Consider the following 25,950-nt stretch of genomic DNA (forward strand, 5'->3'; position numbering starts at 1 on the left):
TGCTCCTGTCCAAATATTTAACAAGCAGGGAATTGCTACGACATGGTGTTGACACAGGTATGATATGATGGGCCACCCTGGAGAAGAGCACAAATGGCGAGTGGTGCAATGGGCCCTGTGAGAAATCTCTGTCGGTAGAGTTTGACCGAGGAAAAGCTTCAGTGTCAGCCCCCGCCAGGCCCAGCCCTGTCTGGGACAACCAAAGCAAAGACTTCGGTTCTTGGTTTTCCCTCGTTTGCACAGCAGCGCAGCTCACTCTCTGCTTCGTACGCCCTTTTTTTCTCTTAACTTTATTCGTGTGACTGAGAGAAGGCAACCACGAACAGAAGATGCTGTTTAACATGAGGAATGTCTTCAGTATTGCAAAACTAACCGGGACCAGCAAGCAGCTGCTGCGACAGTTTTGGTAAGCTTATCCTTGAGTTTTGTCTGGTGTTCAGTGACATTTAGTCAGAAACCTGGAGACAAAAGCATCTGAATCCTGTGAAGGAGTGAGTGTTTCAGAGAAAGGCACTTTTTTTCCTGCATTTTTAGTGCCCTTTTGCTTCCCAAGGCAGCAAACTCTGCGTCTTCGGGAGACTGGAGGATTTTCCCTTTTAACGTTTGTGAAATGCTGTTAATTCTTTCCATGGAATTTAGCAGCAAAGTCAAGAAGGAATGTTTCTTCTTGAGGTCAGTGTACACTGCAGGCACTGTAATCAATAAATAACTATTTTAATAAAGTACAGGAAATTCTTATGCATGTAGACAATTATCCTATCTACTACTGGGGGGGAAATTCTCTCCTTGAAGCTGCAAGCTGAATCTCCCCTTTGGTATTTTTTTTCTTCTCTATATACACTGGAGGCGTGCAGGAAAAGCATGATGTGATATGAGGCTCCGAGTTAACCAGGTAGACCTGGCTTCAGCCACATAGACGTCCCTGTCCCCTGTGCCTTCAGAAAAGTACCTGTAAGACAGTGTTTCAGTAAGCTGCTTCTCGTGCTTGTCACATCTCCAGAATCAGGTTAAAATTAAAGACTTGAAACTTAATTCCACATCTTCCTATGATTTCATGTCCGTTCAATAAGAATAGCATTAACAGCGTTGCGTAACAAATGGTTAGTGCTGGAAAACAATATATGGGAATTTCACATTCACAGGAATCCTAATGTGCAATATGTCATTTTTATTTATCATTTCTACATTACATCAGATGAAAAACAAATGTTTTCCAAGTTCTGTGATTTATTTGCTACAGTTTTAAAGTGGTCCTGAAGCCTGGGTGATAATTTTTGTATGGATTTTGGATTTTCATTGCTGGCAATTGGTGGGAACTTTCTCTGGTTAGCAGAGATGATAGAAAAGCAAGTTTGGAGAACAACTGCAGTAAAGCTCATTTTCCAATAAAGTCATCCAATTTGTTAAGCTCCCCACATAATGTTTTTTGTTATTTTTAGGGTTTTTTTAACAGTCTATCATAATGTTGGCATAAGCTATCACAGCTGTGTTAACATTACAAGTTAAGCACACTGTGGTTGATACTGCAGGATAACCTAGTATCTATCAGTCTATGCTAATAGTCCAAAGTAATTGCTGGCCCTGCTCAGAAAGGAATAAGCCAACTGCTTGACGTTGCAGTTCTGCCTGTTACATTTTAACTTTGGTATGTTGTCTCATGGTCCTTCTCTGGAATTTATTTGTCCGCTTCTGCCTCTCTTTCAGAGGATGTGGACAATAGGGATGGCAACACATTTCTTGAAGGTCATAGAATAAACAGAATAATCATGGGAACACAGAGGTCAGGAGCAGAGTCCAACTTTCTGCTTGTAGCCTGACAACAGCATATCAGGTCAGTTATGTCTTTGCTTAGCCACATCTTGAAAATCTCCAAGGAGGGTAATTCCAGATCCTCTTTGGGTAACAATTTTAGTGCTTCACTATCTACCAGCGCAGAAATTTGTGGTGGATATTTCTCAGTCCACTTCTCAGTCGTGTCAAGTGGTAAAACATGACCAATGAACAGGAGTTCCTGCTTGGCAGGTTGAGATTAGAGAATCTCTAACTCCCTAGAAGGAACTGTAGGTTGCAATTAGAAACTTGAGGAGCAGCACCAAAGCTGCCCTGGAAACAATGCAGAAAAGGAGAGTAGAGTGACCAAGCAGCAAGCAGTTGCATAGATTTTAAAACAGGACAAATATTTTTGTTGTTCCCCCAAACTGTATTGAGTAGCAAATTCCTGTTCTGAAAAATAATAATAATAAAAAAGTCAGTTATGAAACAAATTTCCTTCAGAATACACACGTTAACATCAGAGCCAATCCCTTGAATATCAACTAAGAACCTTGGTATTCAAAGCTGGATTTCAGTAGCTTACCTTGCTAAGCTCTTTTTCATGCTATGGTGGAAGCTACCTGACCCATGAATGCCCAGCCTTTCTTATAATGTCAGGTATATTGTATTCTGCAGCTGTTGAATATAGAAGTCCAGGAGATCATTTTGCTAGCTCGGTAACACCCACTTCAAATTAAAAAGTAGGGCATTTGGATGCATCCTAACTGTTTCAAGGTTGTTTACCTCACGATGGAGGCAAGCACGGGGACAGACGGACAACACTTACAGCAAAATATGTAACTTTATTTTGCTAATGACTGTAATGCTATGAAGATTCGTCTTTATGGCTTGGAAATGTGCATTATTATTTTAAATGCTATTTGCCACAAATATTTATTACTTCTGTCACACATACAGTTTAGATTATATTTCACTTAAGAATCGGGATCAAAGGCAGAGGAACAGACAGGGTCCGCCTCAGACATCAGCCATTGAAGGAAGAGAGTTGACCCTTTGATCCCTCAGCTTTTATACTGAGCATGGGGCAGATGGGATGGAATACCCTGTTGGTCAGTTTTGGGTCACCTGTCCTGTCCGCTCCCCCCTGCAGGTGGGACCCGTCTACGCTTTTCCACTTTCAACCCTCTAATGGGGCAAATAACGAAATTAGCTGACCTTGGTTGTTACAGCAATAAGTGTAAGCAAGAGCCTCTCTGCATACCATTCCTTGGCACAAACTGCCTTATCACTCTGAACGAGCCGTTTTAGACACAACGTGCTGTTAATTTCAGAGAGTCAGAAGAGGCCTAGCTAAGAAACTAAAATTACTGAACAGAAAGTTGGTTCTGTTTTACCTCAAACCAGGACATTCCACCCCTTATTCCATACCATTTGCATCATGCTCAGATCACTAATCCTTTATCTATCAAATCTATCCATACACCATATATATATATATAAATAGATATATGCAGTTTACTCAGTTATGATTTTATCTACAAAAGTCCACTAAGTCTGTATAGTTCATAACTGTAGAGTTTCATCTCTCAGCAGAATCTCAGGGTAGGAAAGATGAATGAAGTTCTCAGGGATGAATGAAATTCAGTGTGGTTCGTGCCCATGGGTAGTATGTCCATCTCAAAGAGTTGTGCTGGACGTCACTTGATGAAGCTGGTTCAGGTTTCATCACCACTGCGTTATCCTGAAAAACACTTATAGAACACTGTTAGTATCATATAACGATTAATATCATACAACTCAGAATTAAGTCTTCTCACCCAGGGTCAAATTTCCTTGGGGTACACATTGAGTTTCTCCATTCTCCAGCATTACCCACCAAGTATATCCAGGTCCTTGAGCAAAAACAGTCCCACAAATGGGTTTGCCTTTGCCTGAGGCAGGAAAAACCCAAACAGTTTTCCCTAACATATTCCTTTCATGCACCACAGGGACTTTATCCCCTTCTACTGTATATAAAAGGTGTGATTGAGCTGGACCAGCTCGATTGATGGATCCCCTGGTGTTAACTAACAAGGTAGCGCGTGCTAAATGCTTGTCCCGATTTTTAAAGGATCCACCACCCATTGCTTTCAGGGTGGTTTTTAACAATTCATTGTATCGCTCAATTTTGCCAGAAGCTGGTGCATGATAGGGGATACGATATACCCGCTCAATACCATGTATGATATGCCCACTCAATACCATGTTCTTTTGCCCAATTACTTATAAGACTGTTTTTGAAACGAGTCCCATTGTCTGACTCAATTCTTTGTGGAGTACCATGTCACCACAAGACTTGCTTTTCAAGGCACAGGATGGTATTCTGGGCAATAGCATGGGCTATGGCATAGGTTTCCAACAATCCGGTGCTTCCTTCCACCGTTGTAAGCACATAGTGCTTACCCTGGTGCGTTTGAGGGAGTGTGATATAGTCAATTTGCCAGGCCTCCCCAAATTTATATTTCAACCATCGACCCCCATACCACAAAGGTTTTAACCTTTTAGCTTGCTTGATTTTGGCGCATGTTTCACAGTCATGGATAACCTGCACAATAGCATCTATGGTTAAATCCACCCCTTGGTCACGAGCCCATTTATATGTTGCATCTCTTCCTTGATGACCTGAAGTATCATGGGCCCACCGAGCTAAAAACAGTTCACCTTTATGTTCCCAGTCCAAATCTGTCTTGAAAATCTTAGCAGCTTGGTCCACTTGCTGATTGTTTCGATGTTCCTCAGTGGCTTGACTCATGGGTACGTGGGCATCTACATGGCATACTTTCACGACTAGTTTCCCTAGATGGTCAGCAATATCTTACCATAATTCAGCAGCCCAGATGGGTTTATCTCTGCGCTGCCAGTTGCTCTGCTTCCACTGCTTCAACCACCCCTACAGAGCATTTGCCACTATCCATGAGTCAGTATAGAGATAGAGTATTGGCCACTTTTCTTGTTCAGCAATGTCTAGGGACAGCTGGATAGGTCTTACCTCTGCAAATTGACTCGATTCACCTTATCCTTCTGTAGCTTCTGCAACCTGTCGCGTAGGACTCCATGCAGCAGCTTTCCACTTTCAATGTTTTCCTACAATAAGACAAGATCCATCAGTGAACAAGGCATACTGTTTCTCATTATCTGAGAGTTCATTATATGGTGGGGCCTCCTCATCATGAGTTACCACCTCCTCAGTTGGCATTGTGAAGTCTTTGCTGTCAGGCCAGTTTGTGATCACTTCTACAATTCCTGGACAATTTGGGTTTCCTATTCGAGCTTGCTGCGTGATTAAGGCAACCCACTTACTCCAGGTAGCATCGGTGGCATGATGAGTAGAAGGAACTTTACCCTTGAACATCCAGCCCAGGACTGGTAATCGGGGTGCTAGGAGGAGCTGTGCTTTGGTACCAACTACCTCAGAAGCAGCTCTAACTCCTTCATATGCTACCAAGATTTCTTTCTCAGTTGGGGTATAGTTGGCCTCGGAGCCTTTATACCCTCGACTCCAGAATCCTAGGGGTCGACCTCAAGTCTCCCCTAGTGCTTTCTGCAGGTCCAGGTAGGTCCCCGCCTGCAGTGTAGAGCACATTTTTAATGTCATGTCCTGATCGTATGGGTCCAAGGGCTACTGCATGCACAATCTCTTGTTTAATTTGCTCAAATGCCTGTTGTTGCTCAGGATCCCACATAAAATTATTTTTCTTTCAAGTCACTTCATAAAGAGTTTTCACAATCTGACTATAACCTGGAATGTGCATTCTCCAGAAACCCACAATGCCTAAGAAGGCTTGTGTTTCCTTTTTGTTAGTAGGTGGGGACATACATGTTATTTTGTTGATCACATCCAGTGGGATCTGGTGACGACCATCTTGCCACTTAATTCCCAAGAACTGGATGTCTTGTGCAGGTCCCTTGACCTTACCTCTTTTTACAGCAAAACCTGCTTTCAGAAGAATCTTGATTATTTTCTTACCTTTCTTGAGAACTTCATGTGCTGTATTACGCCACACAATGATGTCATCCATGTATTGCAGGTGCTCTGGAGCTCCACCCTTCTCCAGTGTAGTCTGGATCAGTCTGTGGCAAATAGTAGGGCTGTGTTTCCACACATGGGGCAGCCAATGCCAGGTGTACTGGAAGCCTCTCCAGGTGAAAGCGGACTGTGGCCTGCACTCTGCTGTTAAAGGAATAGAGAAGAATGCATTAGCAATGTCAATTGTAGCGTACCACTTGGCTGCCTTTGACTCCAATTCATACTGCAGTTCCAGCACGTCTGGCACAGCAGTGCTCAGTGGTGGTGTGACTTCATTCAGACCACGATAGTCTACTGTCAGCTGCCAGTCTCCATCAGACTTTCGCACTGGCCATATAGGGCTGTTAAAGGGTGAGCGAGTCTTGCTGATCACTCCTTTGGTCTCCAGCTGACGAATCAGGTTCTGGATGGGCTGATTCAGAGAGTCTCGGTTAGTGCCGTACTGTCGTTGATGCACTGTGGAAGTAGCAATTGGCACCTGCTGTTCTTTAACCTTCAGCAGTCCCTCCACAGAAGGGTCATGTGAAAGACCGGGCAAGGTAGACAGCTGTGTAATGTCCTCAGTCTCTATAGCTGCTATACCAGAAGGCCACCGATACTCTTTCGGGTCTTTGAAATACCCTCTCTTAAGGTAGTCTATGCCAATGATGCACGGAGCATTTGGGCCAATCACAATAGGGTGCTTCTCCCATTTATTCCCATTCAGTCTCACTTCAGCCTCTAATACAGTCAGTTCTTGAGACTCACCTGTCACTCCAGAAACAGGAACAGATTCTGTCCCTTTATGATTCGATGGCAATAGGGTACACTGTGCACCAGTCTCCACAAGGGCTCTATACTTCTGTGGCTCTAATGTGCCAGGCCATCGAATCCACGCAGTCCAATAAACTTGGTTATCCCTCTCCTCCTCCTGGCTGGAGGCAGGGCACCTCTAATGTTGAGAACAACAGCTGCAATTAGAAGATGAGTTCCTGCAAGGACCGGAGCATCGCTTACCATGGACTGGAGCATCTCTCCTCCCGTAGAAATTCATTCTTCCATCTGCTTTACCTTGCAAGTCAAGCACTCGTGCCTGCAGGGCCGGAGTAGGTTTTTTATCCCACTTACTTACTCATGTCTTCTCCATTGTTGCAGAGGCAAAGCCACAGGAAATCTTGGAGTGGATCCTGTTTCCCTTGAGCTGGTTTTGTAGGAGGGCGTTTTTTCTTAATGACTGCAACCTGGGTCTGTTCAGGGGAAGAGTGAGATTCTTTCCCCTTCTTAGACAGTTTTTCAAGCAGTTCATGAAGTTTAACAGTTTTCCCATTTTGCTCAGCTATTGTCTTAGTCATTTTCTCCACTGTCTCAGCCATGGCCTTAGTTTGCTCAGCCATTTTCTCCACAGCTGCGACATGAAGGGGACGGGAGAGACTGTCTTCATACTGTTGCACCTTGTTAGCCACCTCATTTACAGTTGGTGTATCAGTATCAGATCCTCCCCAGAACATTGTTGTCAATGTGTGGGAATAATTTGATGGTGCACTCTGCACAAACTTCCTCAACAAAGATCGTTTGCGTGGCATTTCATCAGGGTCTATAATCACTTGCCAGTTGCTATAAATCACCTCTCGCACAGCCAGTTCTCTCAGGTACTTAATACCTTTTTCCATGCTGGTCCATTTGGTTGCACGGCATTCGATATCATCCTTAAAGGGATACCTGCCCTTTACAGCTGCCAGCAGTCGCCTCCAGAGACTGAGGACGTCTGCCTTTCTCCCAGCTGCTTTATCAGTCCCTCTATCTTTGGACAGGTTTCCCAACTGCTCAGCTTCTCTGCCATCTAAATCTATGGTATCAGCTCCATTGTCCCAGCATCGGAGCAACCAGGAGACAAGTGTTTCCCCTTCATGGTGACTGAAGTCCTTTCTTATATTTCGCAAATCCTTCATAGAAAAGGATTTAATTATTATCTCTGCATCTGAGTCCTCATCCTGTGTTAATGCTGGATGAGAAGGACCCTCTCCTGGATCTGATTTAGCAGGACGTTTTCCTTTATCTGCCTGAGAAGGACCCTCTCCTGGATCTTCTTCAGAGGAACCCTCTCCTACACTGTCTGGCTTGGGCTGGTCTTTGTCATCAGAGGCAGGGGAACAAGCTAACTTTTTCTGTTTCCTGGTCACTGGGGCAACTTGCACCGGTTCTGCGTGAGTTTGGGTAGCAGCAGCGCCCATTGCTGGAGGAGCTGGAGCCGTGACCATGCTCCTTGTCAGGGCTGGAGCAGCCAGTGCCGCTGCAGGTGGGGCTGGCGATACCGGTGTGGGGGGGGAGCAGGCGGCGGAGTGACTTTGACCGCGGGCTGCGAAGTGGTCGGTGCCACCATGGGCCTGGCCGATGCCACTGGAGCTGCTATCGGGGCCGGTGGCGTTGGTTGTGTCTGTGTTGTGGCTCGGGCAGTAATCTGAGTTGTTTGAGTTTCTGCTGTAGCTTTCAGTGGGGGGAGTTGTCTGAATTCCTACTGCAGCTTTCGGTGGCAGGGTTGTCTGAGTTTCTGCTGTGGCTTTTAGCGGCAGGATTGTCTGAATTTCTGCTATCTTTGACTCTGGCCACGGGGTCTGAGTATCAATATCAGGTGTCCCATAATACTCACTCCTGCACTGATATTTAACAATAAACCACCCCTGCAACACATTCAGGAAACCCAACAACAGAATCACATACAAATGAAAGTAATATTCACTCTCCAAATAGCCCGAAGGTTTCTCATCCCCTAATTCTGTTACTGTCACTTTGGCATAATCATCATCAAAGGGTAAAGTAAACTTTCCCCAGGTAAGACCAAGAGCATAATTAGCAAAAGAATCCATCCTGAAAGTGTAATTAGTAAAAGACTCCATCACGTGATGCCCAAGGTATACAGGTAGAACCGTTATCCAAGCAATTATTTTATAAATCTGAAGGCAAATCCACACCAACATGGCATGCTTAGACCACCACATCCAAACACAAAGAATAAATAAACCATGCAATAAATTTGACCAGTTAATCCCCATTGCATCAATTAACTTCATACAAAATTCTCTAAGGACACGATACAAGATTTCATATAAGAATGACGTGATGTAAACTGTCTGTTCTCCCTCGACAAGTTGGAATTCAAACTATTCAGGCAATCTATCAGAGCTCCGTTCGGGCCCCACGTTGGGCGCCAATAAATCTGTCATGGTTTTGGCCAAATCGGCCAATGGCCGGCAACAGACGCTCCCCCCAGCCTCTCGTGCGTGGAGAGGAGGAGGTGAGATAAAGAGAGATTTATGAGTTTAGAAGAAACTAAGCTACTTTAATAAAATATTAAGAATAAAATAAAAAGGAAAATAATGAAATAGATACAGTATATACAAAACTGTATTAAGCTCACAGGATGATGTCACCGGCAGGCACTGGGGAAGTCCCAGGCTGGACTCAGCGATGGGTGGGAATCGGGTTCCAGAACTGGAGTCAGGAACACACGGATTGGGATCAAAGGCAGATGAACAGACAGGGTCCTCCTTAGTCATCAGCCATTGAAGGAAGAGAGTTGACCCTTTGATCCCTCAACTTTCATACTGAGCATGGGGCAGATGGGATGGAATACCCTGTTGGTCAGTTTTGGGTCACCTGTCCTTTCTGCTCCTCCCTGCAGGTGGGACCCGTCTACGCTTTTCTGCTTCTGACCCTCTAATGGGACAAGTAATGAAATTAGCTGGCCTTGGTTTTTTCAGCAATAAGTGTAAGCAAGAGCCTCTCTGCATACCATTCCTTGGCACAAACTGCCTTATCACTCTGAACGAACCGTTTTAGACACAACGTGCTGTTAATTTCAGAGAGTCAGAAGAGGCCTAGCTAAGAAACTAAAATTACTGAACAGAAAGTTGGTTCTGTTGTACCTCAAACCAGGACAAGTTTAGACTGTATTTCACTTAAGAATCAATTTTCAGAGACACTCTAAGAAAATACACAGGCAACATTACTCTAAACCTAGAAAACAAGAATTCCTCTCCTTTATCTGCACAGTGCAACACAAAACTACAGCCCTCCTGCAGTGTGGGGGCCTGTGCAGAGACCAGGCTCTGATGGTGCACATTGATGGGAATCTCTGTGCTGCTTTGTGCTTAGCTTAGTGATGGATCCTCTGGCAGTCTGCATAATCTCTAGAGCACATTGCCCTGATATATGACAGCATATCCTGAGTTCCAGCAATATTAATCTGTAGGACATCTGCATGGGCTACTTCTTCATATATTCTCCATGTTTCTGCTGTTCCTTTTCTCTGTGAAAAAAGTCTTCTTAGTAATTGTGGTGGTATAATGTGTGTCTAAAGCACTTTTAAGGTGTCCAGAAGGTGTTTTACACTGCATTTAGGTATCTTCAGTTAAAGACAAATCCAGCTACATGATTTGAAAAGTCATGCAGTTTGTTCTGTGATGTCAAACAGACAGTAATTATGTGTGGTACTATTCCCTTAAGAGCTGCTCTCTTCCTCCGATTTCAGCTGGAGCCTACACCACAAAATTCTGCAGAAAAAGTCTTTCCCTCCAGATTTAACTGATTTAACACCAAATTCTTTAGAAGCCATAAAAGGCCTATCCACTAACAGGACTTTTACTCATTGTAATTAACAGAAGAATGAAGAGCAATTCTATTTTTTTTATCCTGAATTTTCCTAGCTGTGGGCACCAGGGCTTGGCAATTGGCAGGTGCTGTAACGGAGCCTGGCTTTAAAGGTGAGCTAAAGGGAAGCCTACTTGAAAATACAAAAGCGATATCTGCACTTGGTCCATTTGTTTGCATTGCTTTTGTCTCCATTCCATCAGATCAGTCTAAAAATGCTGCCTTTAATTAAAAAGATATGTTTAGCTTATATACATCCAAACCTTAGCAGTGGGGGCTGTGTTATGCTAAGGAGGGCTGTAGATACAGTGCCAGAGAAGGGACTAAGCTACCGCTCTCCCTTATTAATCTTAAGCCTGTGAAAACACAGGCTTGGAGGTTGACTTTCATTAAGACACCTTGTCTAAGCTAGAGGAAATTTGATCATGTAACTTTTGTGGGTGATTATCAGCATCCAATTTCATGTGATTCTGAAGTTGCAAATCTGGCTAGAGGCCAGAATACACTGAATGAATACACTGCGCATGCCCAGAATGTCTCTTCTGTGGTAGGAGAAAGACCAGAGCGCATGGCTGCTTTGCTGTTTTTTTTTTTTACCCTCTTCCCTGGTGTAGTCAAGAGATTTCATACACATTTATAGAAATAACACTGTTTGTATCAGTGGGGGTGGAACATGGCAAGTGTCTGCTCATCCACAAAGCACAAAGGAGGGAGAAAGAGTGCCAAGATCTGTTCCTTGTCTTCTCTGCCCCCAAAGGTCAGCTTTGCAGTCTATGTGTAAGCCATTTCACCAAGCCCTGAATGGCTTTATGCATTTGGGTTTATTTGATTAGGCAGCATGCAGTCAATATATATGCATATCAGAAGGCAAAGGAAACTAGATCCAATGTACAGTTTATAATACAATTTGAGATACTGTTACAGCACTGATCGATATAGTGCATACTATCATGTTGTGTATGTCTGACAGTAAAAGTTATTTAAACTAATTAGCACAGTCCACCAAGCTGATCCAGCTGAGTCAAATGAGGGGAGTAGGAGAGATTTCAGGTTCTTGCTCGTTGGCTTTAGCATGTGTAAAATTTAGTGTTGAATGACAAAAAGCATATATTTTTTGCTCTTTTGACACAGGTATGGGCCACCAGCTCAAATGAATGTTCATCTGAAAGGTCGTGACCTCCTTACTCTACAGAACTACAAAGCAGATGAGCTGAAGTATTTGCTGTGGATGGCCTCAGATTTGAAACAAAGGATAAAGCACAAAGGAGAGGTAAGATGCTTCAGCTGTCATTTAGGTCACTCAGACATTGAAATAAATATCTTTCTGAAGAGTATTGGGAATGAGCCATTCAGCTGTCTTGTCCTGAACATCACCTGAGCTCTTAAATACTGTAAATCATGTGCTACAAATCAAAAAGCCTTCCTGTAAAGTGTTCAGAGATATTATTTAAATACTTCAGAGGACTTCGCAAGTGAAAAGGTTAAACAGCTTTTCACAGCTAACTCCCTTTTGTTGGCTAACACCATCCATTGACATATGGTGTACATGCAGCACTAAATGTAGGAAAGGGAAGACACATCCCTGCATGGTGTTAAATTAGTATCAGAGTTCTGCTTGATGTTAGCTCAAGGTGAGTGCCAAAATGCAGTTGCTTTATGCCCCTAGAATCCCTTCTTTTCCTTTAACCTTTGCACTGCTAATAAATTCTTTGAGGGGCAAGAGAATAAAGCTGTGGTTAAAAAAACACCTATGTAACTTTTCTAATGATTAAAATGTGAAAGAAGTATTTCACCCTGTAAAGTGCATAATGACTATAAAATTGAAATGCCTTCAATCTTCATGTTCCAGTATTTGCCTTTGATGCAAGGAAAATCCTTGGCCATGATTTTTGAGAAGAGGAGCACAAGAACAAGATTATCTGCAGAAACAGGTAGGTCTGAGCAATGGCACGGTCACATTTTATATGAAATTGTATACTGCAAGTATGGACTGAAAAACACCGCACAATTTTGCATTTAGCAATTTCTACTCAAGAGCAACCTGAAGTTTGAAAGCAAAACCAGGAAAAGAATGGTAGCTAATTGTGTTTCACCTTGCATATTCATGTCACAAGCACATACATCACTTTGGTCACTGAAATTTCACCAGATCATTCCAAAACATGATAGATCAGAAATAAAGTAACTGGCAGAAGCAAGCACTTCTAGTGTAAGCTCCTAGTTTTACTGGCAAGATGCACATTTCCCAACATCTATTTTAGTAAGCAGCGCAAATTTAATTCTGTGCAAGCTCTAATAAATATTTTTCTAATGTATTATGCATTACCATTGTCACATTTCAGAGTATGTGTTTAGGCTGGGAATCATAGTAATGTCTTTATATAAATTAGGGGGGAAAAAATTAACATGATTACCTACAGGAGAAGATAACTTGATGGAGAGTCCAGGGTATTAGCCTAATAAGGACAGGCACTGAAACATTAATCTTTTAGGATACAGTCCTGCAAACACTGAAACACATACATATCTTTATTTACATGGTAGTTGTTCTGAAGTCAATGGGACCGCTGAAATAAATCATTTGTGTACTTGCACGTTAGCAAGGAATAATTAGGAATTGGTGATGCATCAAGGAAGGAGAAGCTTGCCCTTCTCACATTTGAGTTGACCCAGCATCCCTTAGGCTGACTTCTGCCTACTGAAGGGAGAGGGAACTTGTTGAGTATTCACATCTCTTCACAAGGTGTAAGGGAGAAGGTAAAAATGCTGGAAGGAAGAAGCAGATATGTTAACTGCAAGAATTTCTGAATTTGCCTTTGTATCCTCTGGCACAGCCATTTACCTGCTGATCCTGCTCTTTACGTAGACTTGTTGTTGCTTTCTGTTTTCTCCACATAAGCAGGACTTACGAATGGGTTTCTCTTGTGCATTCCCTTTCTGTGAAGATCACCTATGTTTTAATTACAGAGTTTTTAGTCCAGTTTCTAGTCGCCTGACATACTGGCTCTTGGGCAGGTAATGACGAATTCTCTGAATTTGTTCTTCATGCTTCTGTATTCAGAGGGAAGCAGTATTTAGTCCTTGGCTTTTGAAGGCTTATGGAAGGGGGAAGCTCAGGGAAGTTCAAATGAATTAACTTAAGGATGGGAATTAATGCACATAAATTCATCCAAGAGGGATTAAGCTCTAGTGAAATAAAACCAATTTATTTCTGAGTGAGAGCTTCCACCAGGGAGTTTAATGGAGTTTAACTTCTATGCATTAACTTCACACCTTCGGTTAATTGGTCTTAAGTCCCCTAAGCCTAAGACTTTGTTTCAAAGGCAGACTCAAGTTTTGTCTGTGCATGGAAACTCTGTACATTGCAGCTGCTTTTTAACATACATGACCTCTCCCTTGGAATTTCTAACTCAAATCAAATGTCAGGTCAGGTGTCCCTTTTAGCTAAATAAGCTAATTTAATAGCAATTTTCTAATGTCCAGTGAAAGTGGACATTGACATGAATTGGACTGTTTATTTATAAATTACCTGAGTCATCTCAAATAGTATTTCCCATGAGTTGCACCTTCAATATCTTGAAAGAGGTCACTTGTGGGACAAGGTTCTGGTGATGACATTAATCTAAACAAACTTTGCAACTCTTGGGAACAACTAGATGAAAATCAATGGGTTTCATTATAAAGGAGTAGAGACTTGGAAAGCACTGATTACAAAATCTGCTCTGTGCAATGTCTAGGAGATTGCTGCCATACACTAACACCATGGAATTCTTTTCTGAAATCCTGCTGTCCCTGTGCCTATAAAGAACACCATTATGAACACACATATGAAAAATAAATAAAAACAGAATCACAGAATGTTTGAGGTTGGAAGGAACCTCTGGAGGTCATTTGGTCCAACCCCCTGCTCAGGCAGGGTCATCTAGAGCCAGTTGCCCAGAACTGTGGCCAGAAGGTTTTCGAATAGTTCCAAGGGTGGAGACTTCACAACCTTCTGGGGCAACCTATGCCAGTGCTCAATCACCCTTTCAGTAAAAAAGTTTCCTGACGTTCAGAGGGAGCTTCCTATGTTTGCACCCACTGCACCACTGAAAAGCACCTGGCTCCATCCTCTTTGCATATTCTCTTCAGGTATTTATATACATTAGTAAGATTCCCTTGGACCCTTCTCTTATCTAGGCTATGCAGTTCCAGCTCTCTCAGCCTTTCCTTATATGAAAAATGCTCCAGTCCCTTAGTCATCTTCATGGCCCTTTGTTAACATGGACATACTGACTGTCTCAAATATGTCCATGTCTCTATCGTACTGAGGAGTCCAGAACTGGACACTCCAGCTATGGCCTCATCAGTGCTGAATAAAGGGAAAGGATCACCTTCCGTCACCTGCTAGCAATACTTTGTCTAGTGCAGCCCAGGTTACCATTTGCCACCTTTGCCGGAAAGACCCACAGGTCCTTTTCTGCCAAGCTGCTTCCCAGATGGGTGGCCGCCATCACGTGCTCGTGCATGGGGTTGTTCTTCCTCAGGTGCAAGACTTTGCACTTCTCTTTACTAAACTTCATGAGGTTCCTGTGAGCCCATTTCTCCAGCCTGTCGAGGTCCCTCTGGATGGCAACACAACCCTCTGGTGTACCAGCCACTCCTCCCAGTTTTGTGTCATCAGCAAATTTGCTGAGAGCACGCTCTGCCCCATCATCCAGATCATTAATGAAGACGTTAAAAAGGACTGGACCCAGTATTGACCCCTGGAGTACATCGCTAGTCACTGGCCTCCAACTAGACTTTGCGCCACTGATCACCACCCTCTGGGCCTGGCCATTCAGCCTGTTCTCAACCCACCTCACTCTCTGCTCATCCAGCCCGTACATCAACAGCTTGTCTATGAGGAGCTTATGGAACACAGTGTCACGGACCATAATGAAGTCCAGGTAGACAATGCCCACTGCTCTCCTCTCATTTACCAGGCCACTCAATTCATCGTAGAAATTTATCAAGTTGGTCTGATGATTTTCTTGTCCTTAATCTGCCTGGAAACGTTGTCCAGGGTTAGTTGCTCCATTGCGTTTCCAGGAATCGAGGTGAGGCTGACTGGCCTATTATTCTCTGGGTTCTCCTTTTTGCCCTTCTTGAAAGTAGGGGTGACATTTTCTTTCCTCCAGTCTTTGAGCACTTCTCCTAATTGCCAAGATTGATCGAAGATTATCAAAACATTAATTTATAATGCACTGTAAGAGAACAGTTGATGTTTGTGGCTTTTCCAACACACTATGTCTCTAAACTTCTATTCTGATCACATTGCAACTGTACTGAATAATGTACAGCCCCTTGTGGTATAATTCATTGTCCCTTTACTCTCTTGAACAAAGATAATCTTGTCCTAAGACGTATTGCTGAAACCCATATTATTTTACCATTTCTAAGAGTAGGAGTGGTGTTGTAAGTTTAATGAAGAACTACAAGTAACTTCCATAGGGTATTGGCAAAGCAAACCCAGTTTTGTGGAACCTACTAGATCTATTGCTATCACTGGGTATTATCTTGGAAAATGCGACATCTCCACTATTGTACTGGAAAATGTCATCTGTTTGTAGTCAGAATCCCACACCCATTCCGCATAAAATCTTGTGTACTTTTTGAAAATAAAGATATTCCACATGGTCATATATTACTTGTAAAATAAACATCCTCAGTTATGGCATAAAGGTGAATGCCCTGTTTTTGTTATAACTTTGGTGTAAAATATTCTGATTGTCACTGATACTCTTAAAATATACAGCTGCAGTTATGATTTAGTGAACAAATAATTATAAATAAATCCAACCATTTCACAGACACTGAACAAAGGCAATATGTCACAGGGCAGAAATAGAGAGGAAACAATACAGGCAGAAAAGCTCTGTATACCTTCTTTAGTTATGCACTGGGATAAACAAGGTCTGAACAGCTTTACAGAGGTTCACTGCCACTGGCTTTAGTGGAATTACTCACAACTCACTCCTCTTACCCAGCAGGATGAGAAGAATACAATATCCGTGTGTGAAGCCTACTACATACAGTCACAGAAATAATTACATGCTTTGTATGTAGCGAGGATGGTATTACATGGCAGAAATACAGCATCTGTTTTTTTTGTTGAAATGGCTAGTATTATTTAGCTTGGCCATGTTACAGAGGGGGCAAGAGTACTCTTTTAGCTTACTCTCCACTTAGAGGGGTAACTTTTAAAAAATGCTTTTCAGTTTTTAGTTTTCTACTTTAGGAATATTCCTATAATTGCTGCCAAGAAGAGTTCTTTGTTATCAGTCTAAACTGAAAAATTCTTCCTAGATTGTAAATTCTGGCGGGCAGTGAGGAAACTAACACATCCAAATACAGATGTCTTGAAATATAAAAAAGAATCCTTCCTTTGAGTTTGAGAAAATGGTTTTATATGTCTCCTGGTGTCAGTGGGGCATCCCCACAACTGTGTATCCAAAGCATGAACCAGAGGATTCACTTTGGCGCACTTACCCAATGTAGCAGGGACAGGTGGGAATGGAAATTTAACCCATGTCTGTACAACCACCAGCACTCATGTCCTTCATGAAAGAGTTTGCATAAGTGGGCTTAATAATGTGCCACAGCCCAAGGCATAAAACTGTCCACTTTTGAAAACTAACAGTAGTGAGAATTGCTGACATGAGATAATAATCTATTCTGGCTCTGTAATATGAACATTTAATACAGTTTGTTGGAGATACCAAGATTCATATAAACACTTAGCATGTGGCTTTGGATATGACCAACTTGTGACAACAAAGAGGGTTGGATCTTCCAGTTTAACACAGCACTCCAGTGTGTGCTTATTTGCTGAATTGGTGCCTGCATATCTTCAATAGTCATCATTTTTTTTTCTTTCTACTAGTAGTTTGGATGAAAGAATCTAAAGCAAAGATTTTTTCTCTGCAACTATATACAAAGCTAGAGCACAACGCTCCTGTATTTCCAGATGGAAAGTTTGGGATGGAAATATGTTCCCAGGCCCTGCACAGATGGCTAGTTCACAAGCAGAAAGCCCAACACATTAGGACTCTGCTATGTACACAGACTCCAGGTGGTAGCTCCGACTGGGCTGCCTGATGTCTGGCAATTCTGAATAAATGGCCAGATTCCTCTTTTCCTACCTGGGCATCATTTATAGAAAACAGAACACGTCCATGGGAGCTGCCTGTGAAACATATACCGATACAGGCGTTTAGAAGCCTAAAATGCAGAGCTGTTATATTGTGTGGAACTTGCGGGGATAAATCACTGACATAATTCTATATGACTTTGAAAAAACCCACAAGAAGCTGGACTGGAAAAGTTACTACAAATGACAGTTCATCCTTGAGGTTTTGACTTAAAACTGGTAGTGAATAGATAGGCTGTAATATCTAGGCAACAGTTTGCATACACATTCCCATAAATACAGTGTTTGTGTCTGAGCTGCAGAGAGGAGGTGAAAGTATCTGAGGAAACCTAAGCATTTTCCTGCCTTAATACAAAAATGCTTCTGATTAACCAAGAAAGGACAGTAAAGTGACCAGCAAATTTATAGTGCTTTTCTAACAGCAAATAGTAATAGTAGAATAAGTGGTGCTTCATTCTTGAAAGTTTGTTGTATCTGACTCTAACCTTGTTGAGATTTGGAGGAATCCTTGATGATGACAAAGGGAAAGTAACGTCAGGCCCATTCAATAAAATGAGTATACACTGACTGGATGGAGCAGATATTTGCTCTTCAGGGAGGGTCTGGAGCATTATTATTTTTAATATGACATTTAGGGAAATTGAGGTAGTCAAAAGGGAATGATTTGCCAGTATTATTTTTTATCTGTTGCATTTTCAAGTCTAGAGGCTGGCTGAACTGATGCAAAGTGGAAGACCTCACCTCAACCCTGCTTCCTGCAGGGGATGGAAGTTAATAAGGGCTGTTCTGTGTTAGGGGCCCAAATGTGGGGCCCAGGCCTGCCGCCTGAACCTAGTTGCTTGGTTTTATCTGTGAAAGGTTTCAGTGTTCACTCCTAGTTTAACCTTTTTTTGAAGGGTAGCTGTGGGATCAACTTTTTAATCTTTGACAGGCCTGCACAAATATGATGTTGAAGCTGCTGTCCTGACCATGTCTGCAGTGCCATCTAATGGCTACAACCAGCCCAAGCAGTTTTTAACCTTTTTTCTGTCTTTCTCTCCTCCTCCCCCCCGCCCCTTTATTTTTTTAACAGCATGAAATTTTTTAGCACCTCCAAGAGATTACAGTTTGTTAGAGAAGGGGGGGTCTCTGCTCTTCTGTGCTGTATTCAGCCTTTCTCTTCCTGGCAATAAAAATAAGATAGGCTTCCTTCTAGATTTTTGTCACTCCCCCCCCACCCCCGCAGTGTTGTCTCGCAGTGTGGTTGGTTTATCTACACCGAGATTGTCTGGAAATTTCCTCCGTCATAGATATTAGTGACAGGGCAAGATCTCCCTGACAATTTCTCTACTAGAAGGGGGTTGTTCTTATGTGGAAAATCTTCCCCGGTGCACAGAAAATGCCTTACAGTGCTACCTACAGCCCAGTTCAAATCCTACACTTTGTACATCCCCAGTTGTAGGACCCTGTGTCCTGTGCTAGACTTATGCTACACCATTTGTGACAGTTCATCAAACAGCCCCCCTCAGGCCCCATCCTCCCAATATGTGGCTACGATGGGCTTCACATTGAGATTTAGCAGAAGGAGGCTTTAGGCTTAAACCAGGCAAAGTCAGGGAGACTCAAGTGTTGGTGAAAAAAAGCTGTTTTCCTCCCTGTTTGTATCAGTTGGTTGCTTGTAGTAGCTTTCTATTTGTGGTGCAAGAGAAATAAGGCAGGGCAAAACCTGAGAGTTGCCCTTACCGTGTAATTTGTCTTTATCCACAATACCCTCCAGGCACCTTTTAAGTTCCCCAAAGTGTTTTATATTCTTAAATGATGCTCAGGTCTTTCCATGGTTTCCTGTTCGGGAATGGATTTCATTCTTCAGACCTAATCCATCCAGTTCTTTGGCTCACCTTGTAAATTCCGAACTATTGCAGGGTAGAGGGATGCTGGCAGGACCTGAGATCTTTCCTTTTCTCTCTGTCACGTTATAGTTTTTAAGGCACTTGGTCATATGTGACAAAGCTCAAGTTTGTTATAGTGTATGAGGAGACAGGATTTTCTATCTGCGTGACTATACTTGAAGCTTCTTGCAAGGATGTGGAATTACACCTAGTGACTCAGATGGCCTTTCTAGGATGCTAAGTCCCTTGAAGTAGAAATTCAGCATGAGTGGATTACCTAGCTCTTAACAGGGAGACACAGTGATGCTTTTGGTAATATGTAGCCTTGCAGCTTGAATGACTTCTTCTGTGAACACAAATCAGAACTCATGCCTTAGGATTTCAGCAAAGCATCGCATTTGAGTGATTTTATTCCAAAATATGTTTATTTGTGTCTTCTGTGTCAGACTTCAAGTGTTTGAAACATTTAAATGCCCTGCTGAGTTTTACTATAATTGTTGTAAATACTTTTTACATGAAGAAGATTTTTAATCTTGACTGTAAGTATGAGGTGCTGGTGTTTAATTTCTTATTACATTTTTCCTCACTGTAGGATTTGCTCTCCTTGGAGGACACCCTTCCTTCCTTACAACACAAGACATACATCTGGGCACTAATGAGAATCTCACAGACACAGCAAGGTTGGTAAAATGCCACTTGATTGATCACTATGTATTCTATAGTTGATCAGGCTGAAACATGTCTTACAGAATTTTGGAAGCTAATATTTTCTTTCTGGAAAATGTCAGAAGGCACTCCAAATTTCTTAAATATTTATAGATCAGCTCACAGAATCTGTACTTCAGTACACCATCATTCCATCCAGTCTAGCTCTCCAAAATGTCTCAAAATGAGGAATATTTTTGTCAAATTTGGCATATAGAGTGTTAATGAGAGTGACAGTCACACAAACGGAAACATTTAATGAACCTCAATAGTATAGCTCCACTGATGATGGCGCATATATTCAAACAAGAGTAGAACCTTCTGGTTCTGTGGCTCCTTATGGAGCTAGAAGTACAGTGCAAATCCAAAAGCAAAATGAAAAAGCAAGGATTTTATTTATCCTAGTTAGGCCAGCTGCTGGTGGACCTTAGCCAACCTGCAGTTATAGGGTGTCAATGAAGGCCACTCTGATCCCCCTGTTTCAGCAGCACCAAACTTGAACAACATTTTGCAGCTAGTTCTGATTTCCTGTGCCCTCCTCCATAGCTGTACCCACTGTCAGGACTGCTGTGGAGGCTGGGCTATAGCATCGTTCTCTTACTGGCACCCTTGGAAGATTTTTATCATGCCGAGTCTTGCATGCATGCAGGGATGGGTAGCTAGCAACCTATCCCCGTTGCTATAGCAGGGAAGAACTGAGCACAAGGTTTTTCTCTGGTGGATTCTCTTTGATGTTGCAGAAAGTAGGCAGAACATGAGGTTATCTTTTGCAGTTGCGCTTGCTGTTTTTCATAGCACTCCATGTATTAAAGACTCATCCAGCCTCAGTATTATGCTGCTTTCTAGGCAGCCCTTTTGCAGACTGAGGTCAATTCAGTCAGGCCCAGCTGTTGGAAGGTTAGTAGTATCTGAAAAGTCCTTTTTGTTCTGGTGAAAGACATGCAGTGTCAAGCTCGTCAGGCTCAATTCAAAATATTCAATCAGCCAGCTGATGTTCCATTGCCTCTGCTGTATACTACAGTTTTCATAGTCAGTGGTAGAGATTGTTTGAGATCTATGTTGCTGTTCTGTCTGTGATGAAATCCAAGGAAAATGGAAGAAAAAGACCAAACATTTGAACTTTTAAAGTTTTGTTTTCTTACTTTTAACTGCTGAAGACATATGGGTGTTAATAGTAGAAAGTCAAAATTTCAGTCTCTTGAGGCTTGAAAGTACTTAGCTCTCACTCCCTGCTAGATACATAACTCTGCCAGTATCAAAGTAAGCTGCAACGATCGTGTTGAGGTGTTTCAATAAAAGTGTGTCTCACTGCCTTGCTTTAATAACTACAAGTTTAAAAGATTCAAAAATTGTGTAAATTTGTGGGCCTACAAAGGGAACACAATAATCTGAGATTTAACAGTCAAGTCTGAGGTACTTCAGGCCACTGTGTCTAGTGGCCACTGTGTCCAGTTCAGCAGATCTTATACACTGCCACAGGATTCAAATACATCCCCTCAAAAGAAGTTCTTCATACATCACGGGATATAGCCCCAGTTTAAGCAGGATAGCTATTGCTTCATCAAAGTGTGCCATTTAAATGCTTCAGAGCCCATGCATCCCTGCTACAACTCTACTGACGTGAGAGATGGAGGATTTTTCAAGACATACATAGCTTACTATGTCATATTAAAGGTGAATGGGAAACATATCAAAGGTATGTAAATACAACAGTGATGTAAATAAGTATTATTCTCCAAGCATCTTGCCTTTTCTTCCGTTCTCACGGGACCATGGTAAGCAGAGTCTCTCAGCTGAGAAGGGAGAGGAGGAGAGGATGCTGGCAGAAGGTGCAGTAGGAAGGAGATGGGAGGCTGGTGCTGAGAGATGGGCTGAAGAGACAGAACCTGACATGGTGAGAGCAGGAGTGCTGGAAAGACAAAGATCAGCTATTTATATCAGCTTAAAGGAACTGAAATTGAGAAGGGATGGGACATACCAGAGCAGTCTGATATGAATGAAAAAGTACAGAGGTGTCACATTTAGAATCATAGAATCATAGGATTGTCTAGGTTGGAAAGGACCTTTCAGATCATCGAGTCCAACCATCAACCTAACACTGACAAATACCATCGCCATTTGGGAAGGAATCACTTCAGTCTCCAAGACAAAATGATGTGGAAGGATGGCAGTGCCACCAAAAGTGGCAAGTGAAGCCAAAGGAAGGGTTGATATACCAGGGCCAATATGAAATTGCACTGTGGCACTTGTAAATGGGAAGGGAAGGACAAACGATGAGAGTCTTCAAAGCGTTATGTCAGGCTGCCATGTGAGCTGGTGGCTCCTTATGGACTAGGGAGGCTGGGGTGCCAGGAGCTCCCCCTGAGTCAGGCAGGGCAGGGCCTTATCAGCTGGCACCTGTCCCCCTGTCCCCAGACAGGGAGCAGGGCAGCTGGGAGGCAGCCGGGGGCATCCACAGCCCAGGGCGTCAGGCACCTCTGTGGGGATGGGGGTGGGCCAAGGCCAGGCTGCGACCTCAGCCCACAGGTCGGGGTCCAGGTCGGGATCAGCATGGGCATGGTTACAAAACAGCGAGAGATGTGACTCCCAAAAGAAGGAGGTTGGCCCTGATGGAGGTTCCTCGCAGTGCTGTCTGGGAGCCTCCTTTCCCCTCTGACATCAGAGTGATGAGGGGTAGCCCTCAGCTGTTGCAAAGTTGGGTCTGAGCCCCAGCAGCCAAATCTCCAGAACGGGAAATGATGCCATCAGAGGCCTTAGGCAGCGCTCCCCTGCAATAACCTCTCCAAGCAATATCCCACTAGATGCACAGGACTGTCATCCAGAGTCTCTGCCATTCAGATGCCAACACCGCGTCAAATCCCTGTGTGTTCTGATACACAAATGGACGTGTTTTGTATAGGCCAGTTTTCATTTCTTCTTCTTCCCAAATGCGATATTAAAGGGCCATTGAATCTTTGGTTCACAGTCTCTTGAATGACCTTTGTTTGCAAGAAATAAGGCAAAAAGTAGAAGCAAGCACACCTTGCAGCGATTCTGGAGCAGTCTCCATTCTGTGGAGAAAGCTCCCACAATACCCACTTTCCATGCAAGCCTTCAGCCCCCCTTTTCTCTGTCACTGCTTTGCTCTTCCAGTTCAAGTCCCGATTTATGACACTGACCTGGTGATTTTGCTCCTCTGCTGAGTCACAGCACACGTGCTACAGTGGAGTGAGGGCCTTCCCAAGTCCTTACAGAGCCCCACGTGCTCTGCTTCACTCCTGCTCTCATTAGCAGAGTTATTATTGGCTTTGCATAATCAAGGCTGAGCAGTTTACCCAAAAGAACAACCTGAGTGTTAATTCCTTGGCATTTCTTGTGAATGAAGGATAACATGCCAACCTCATTCAGTTAATGTAAGAATCAAAAAAGAATGCCTATAGTAGACCCAGAGGGTATTTCAAATACTTGCAGCTGTGTGTCTAGGACTGTGAAGGCCTTAGAAGTACTTGAGATTGAGACTTAAAGCTAAAGGGGCACAGATCTATAAAAGTCCCAGTTTTTATTAAATTGCTGCAGGTAAGGGTTGAAAGCATTTCTGCTGTGCACATATGTTTAGTGACTTATTACCTGCTCATAATACATGTTTCACAAGACATTTACATTTACGCTGACACAGTAGCAAAAAGCTACCACCTATTGAGGAGCTCTAAGCCTTTCAGTGCTGTTTAGCATGTCTGATCTATTACGTGAAATGAAATAGAAGTACTGTATCTGTATTTGCCACTGTAGAGCAGTTCCATTGTGCACCACTATAGCACATCCCCATAACGTTCAGTGACAGCACCAAAGAACTCATAGGATGATTTTGCCAGTCCACTGGCATTGTTAGGGTATGAATCTCTGCATCTATGGGAGACGGGTTTCCTTCCCACCACTTCCTGAGAACACATCCACCATATGCCCCTGTAAGACTATGAATGACAGTGAAGTAGTCTTGTCAGAACTTTAAACCTTTTGAATGATGCCAAAACCACAACAAATGGACACATACTTTCAAAACAAAGCCAAAACTACCTTGGATAGCAATATGCTACCCAAAATATATGCAAATGTCCCATTTTCAAATTCAGAGAACAACCGTACCAAAAAAGCATACTTTTATTTGTGTTTAATTTTGGATTCCTCAGAGGATACACTTGAGTAAAAATTTTCAGCATTTCTCTGTAGAAATAAAATTTATTTTGAAGAGAGAGATATGCAGCATTCCAATACATTCATATGTTTCCAAGCTCTCGGATTTTGAAGTTTATAAGCTCACGGTCTTGCAAAAAGAATGAAAAGAGAAAAAGACCTTGTAGTTGGTGATAACATAAGAACCTTAAATGAAAAGTCACCTGATGAGCCTGTGCTTACTCCTCCTCACCTTCCAAAACTTCACCTTTACTTAAGCCTTTTATCTAGCCCGGTCTTTTTTCCTAGGTAATCCCAGCCTTACATGGTTTCCTTTAAATTGATTTGATTACAGGAGACTTGATCTCCTCAGATGAGGTATATTTTTTTTTCTGAGTTCAATTGGATTTTGATTTCACAAAGAATAAACCCAGTTTCCACCTGGGTTTCTTGCTATAATATATGACATCTAGAAATGCTGGCAGAAGGACTGTCTGATGTCTTGCTGGTAAGTGTCTGATAAATCTAGTATCTACTTTCAACAGATTAAGGAAGAAAATCCAGCAGTTTTCACTAATTGGTAATTAATTATGACTGAATTTCCTCTAATGGCATATCCTGTAATGGAACCACCTTCTTTAAATTCTATATCAGTTGTGTCGGCTAGGAATCAGCTGTCCTGACATCCTAAAAAAAAAGTCTAAGAAAAATGGGCAATTTCTCAGTGCGATTACCTCTTTTCCTTGACTGGTGGGTCTGGTTATGTCTTGTTTAGGGTGGACATCTGTTAGATGGCTAACAAAAGGGACTGTGCATGCCATGCCTGATGACTGGTTCAGAACAGAATACATTTTTCACAATCACATGCTTCAAACTAGAATAAACACACAGAGAGAAAAAAAGAAACTCGTGAGCTGAAAAGAAATAATGGCACAAACAACTGTTCCAATACCTTCCAATCAGTTCAGTTCCCCCTTTTCACTTGTAGCTGCTATCGGCAGTCTTTTCTTCAGAGAGCACTCTACAGGGAATCTTGTAACATCTTATAAGAGTTTTGCTTATGTGAGGAATGTCTGGTGTCAATAGAAAATATTTGTTACTGACTTCATCAGGAGATTTTTCTGTGTAAAGGCCATGGCATTAACAGCCCTATTTCCACAAGAGGAGGTACCAGAATTCTTCATGGCTAATCAGGAAGATAGATACTGCATGGATTTTTCATACTCTTCCGTTCAGTCCCTTCCTTGTTTTGTTTTCAGGTCCTGCTAGAGATAACATGAAAACACACAAAATGCTACTTCAAAGTCAGGCTTCAGGGCCTGATTAAAACACAAAAATGCAGAGAAATGCAGAGCTCCAATCCATATTTAATTTATCTAAAGAATTCAGAGCATACTGAGTATGCTATGCTAATCCACTATGCTAATCTCTGAGTCTTTCACACTTTGGCAAATGAGTTTAAGGCCAGAGTGGTACGGTGATCCCTGCGTGCCCCTGTCTCTTTGCTGAGTTTCAAATTTGGACATTACTTTAATGCAGATACCATGTGTGTCATTACGCAGGTGTGTAGGTAGGAGAAAGAACAGGCTGGT

The 25,950-nt window shown here is 42.6% G+C and overlaps 1 protein-coding gene across 1 annotated transcript in view; it reads left to right on the plus strand.

The window, feature by feature from the left end:
- The first annotated feature begins 329 nt into the window (after positions 1-329).
- The window catches only part of OTC (ornithine transcarbamylase), a 37,631-nt gene continuing 12,010 nt past the window's right edge, over positions 330-25,950 (plus strand). Inside the window, exons 1-5 of the mRNA XM_063353563.1 lie at positions 330-407; positions 1,293-1,364; positions 11,592-11,735; positions 12,315-12,396; positions 20,097-20,184. Coding sequence (XP_063209633.1) covers positions 330-407; positions 1,293-1,364; positions 11,592-11,735; positions 12,315-12,396; positions 20,097-20,184 — 464 coding nt within the window. The remainder of the gene's footprint in view (positions 408-1,292; positions 1,365-11,591; positions 11,736-12,314; positions 12,397-20,096; positions 20,185-25,950) is intronic.

Source organism: Chroicocephalus ridibundus, chromosome 1 (assembly GCF_963924245.1).
Source record: "Chroicocephalus ridibundus chromosome 1, bChrRid1.1, whole genome shotgun sequence".
Classification (NCBI taxonomy): domain Eukaryota; kingdom Metazoa; phylum Chordata; class Aves; order Charadriiformes; family Laridae; genus Chroicocephalus; species Chroicocephalus ridibundus.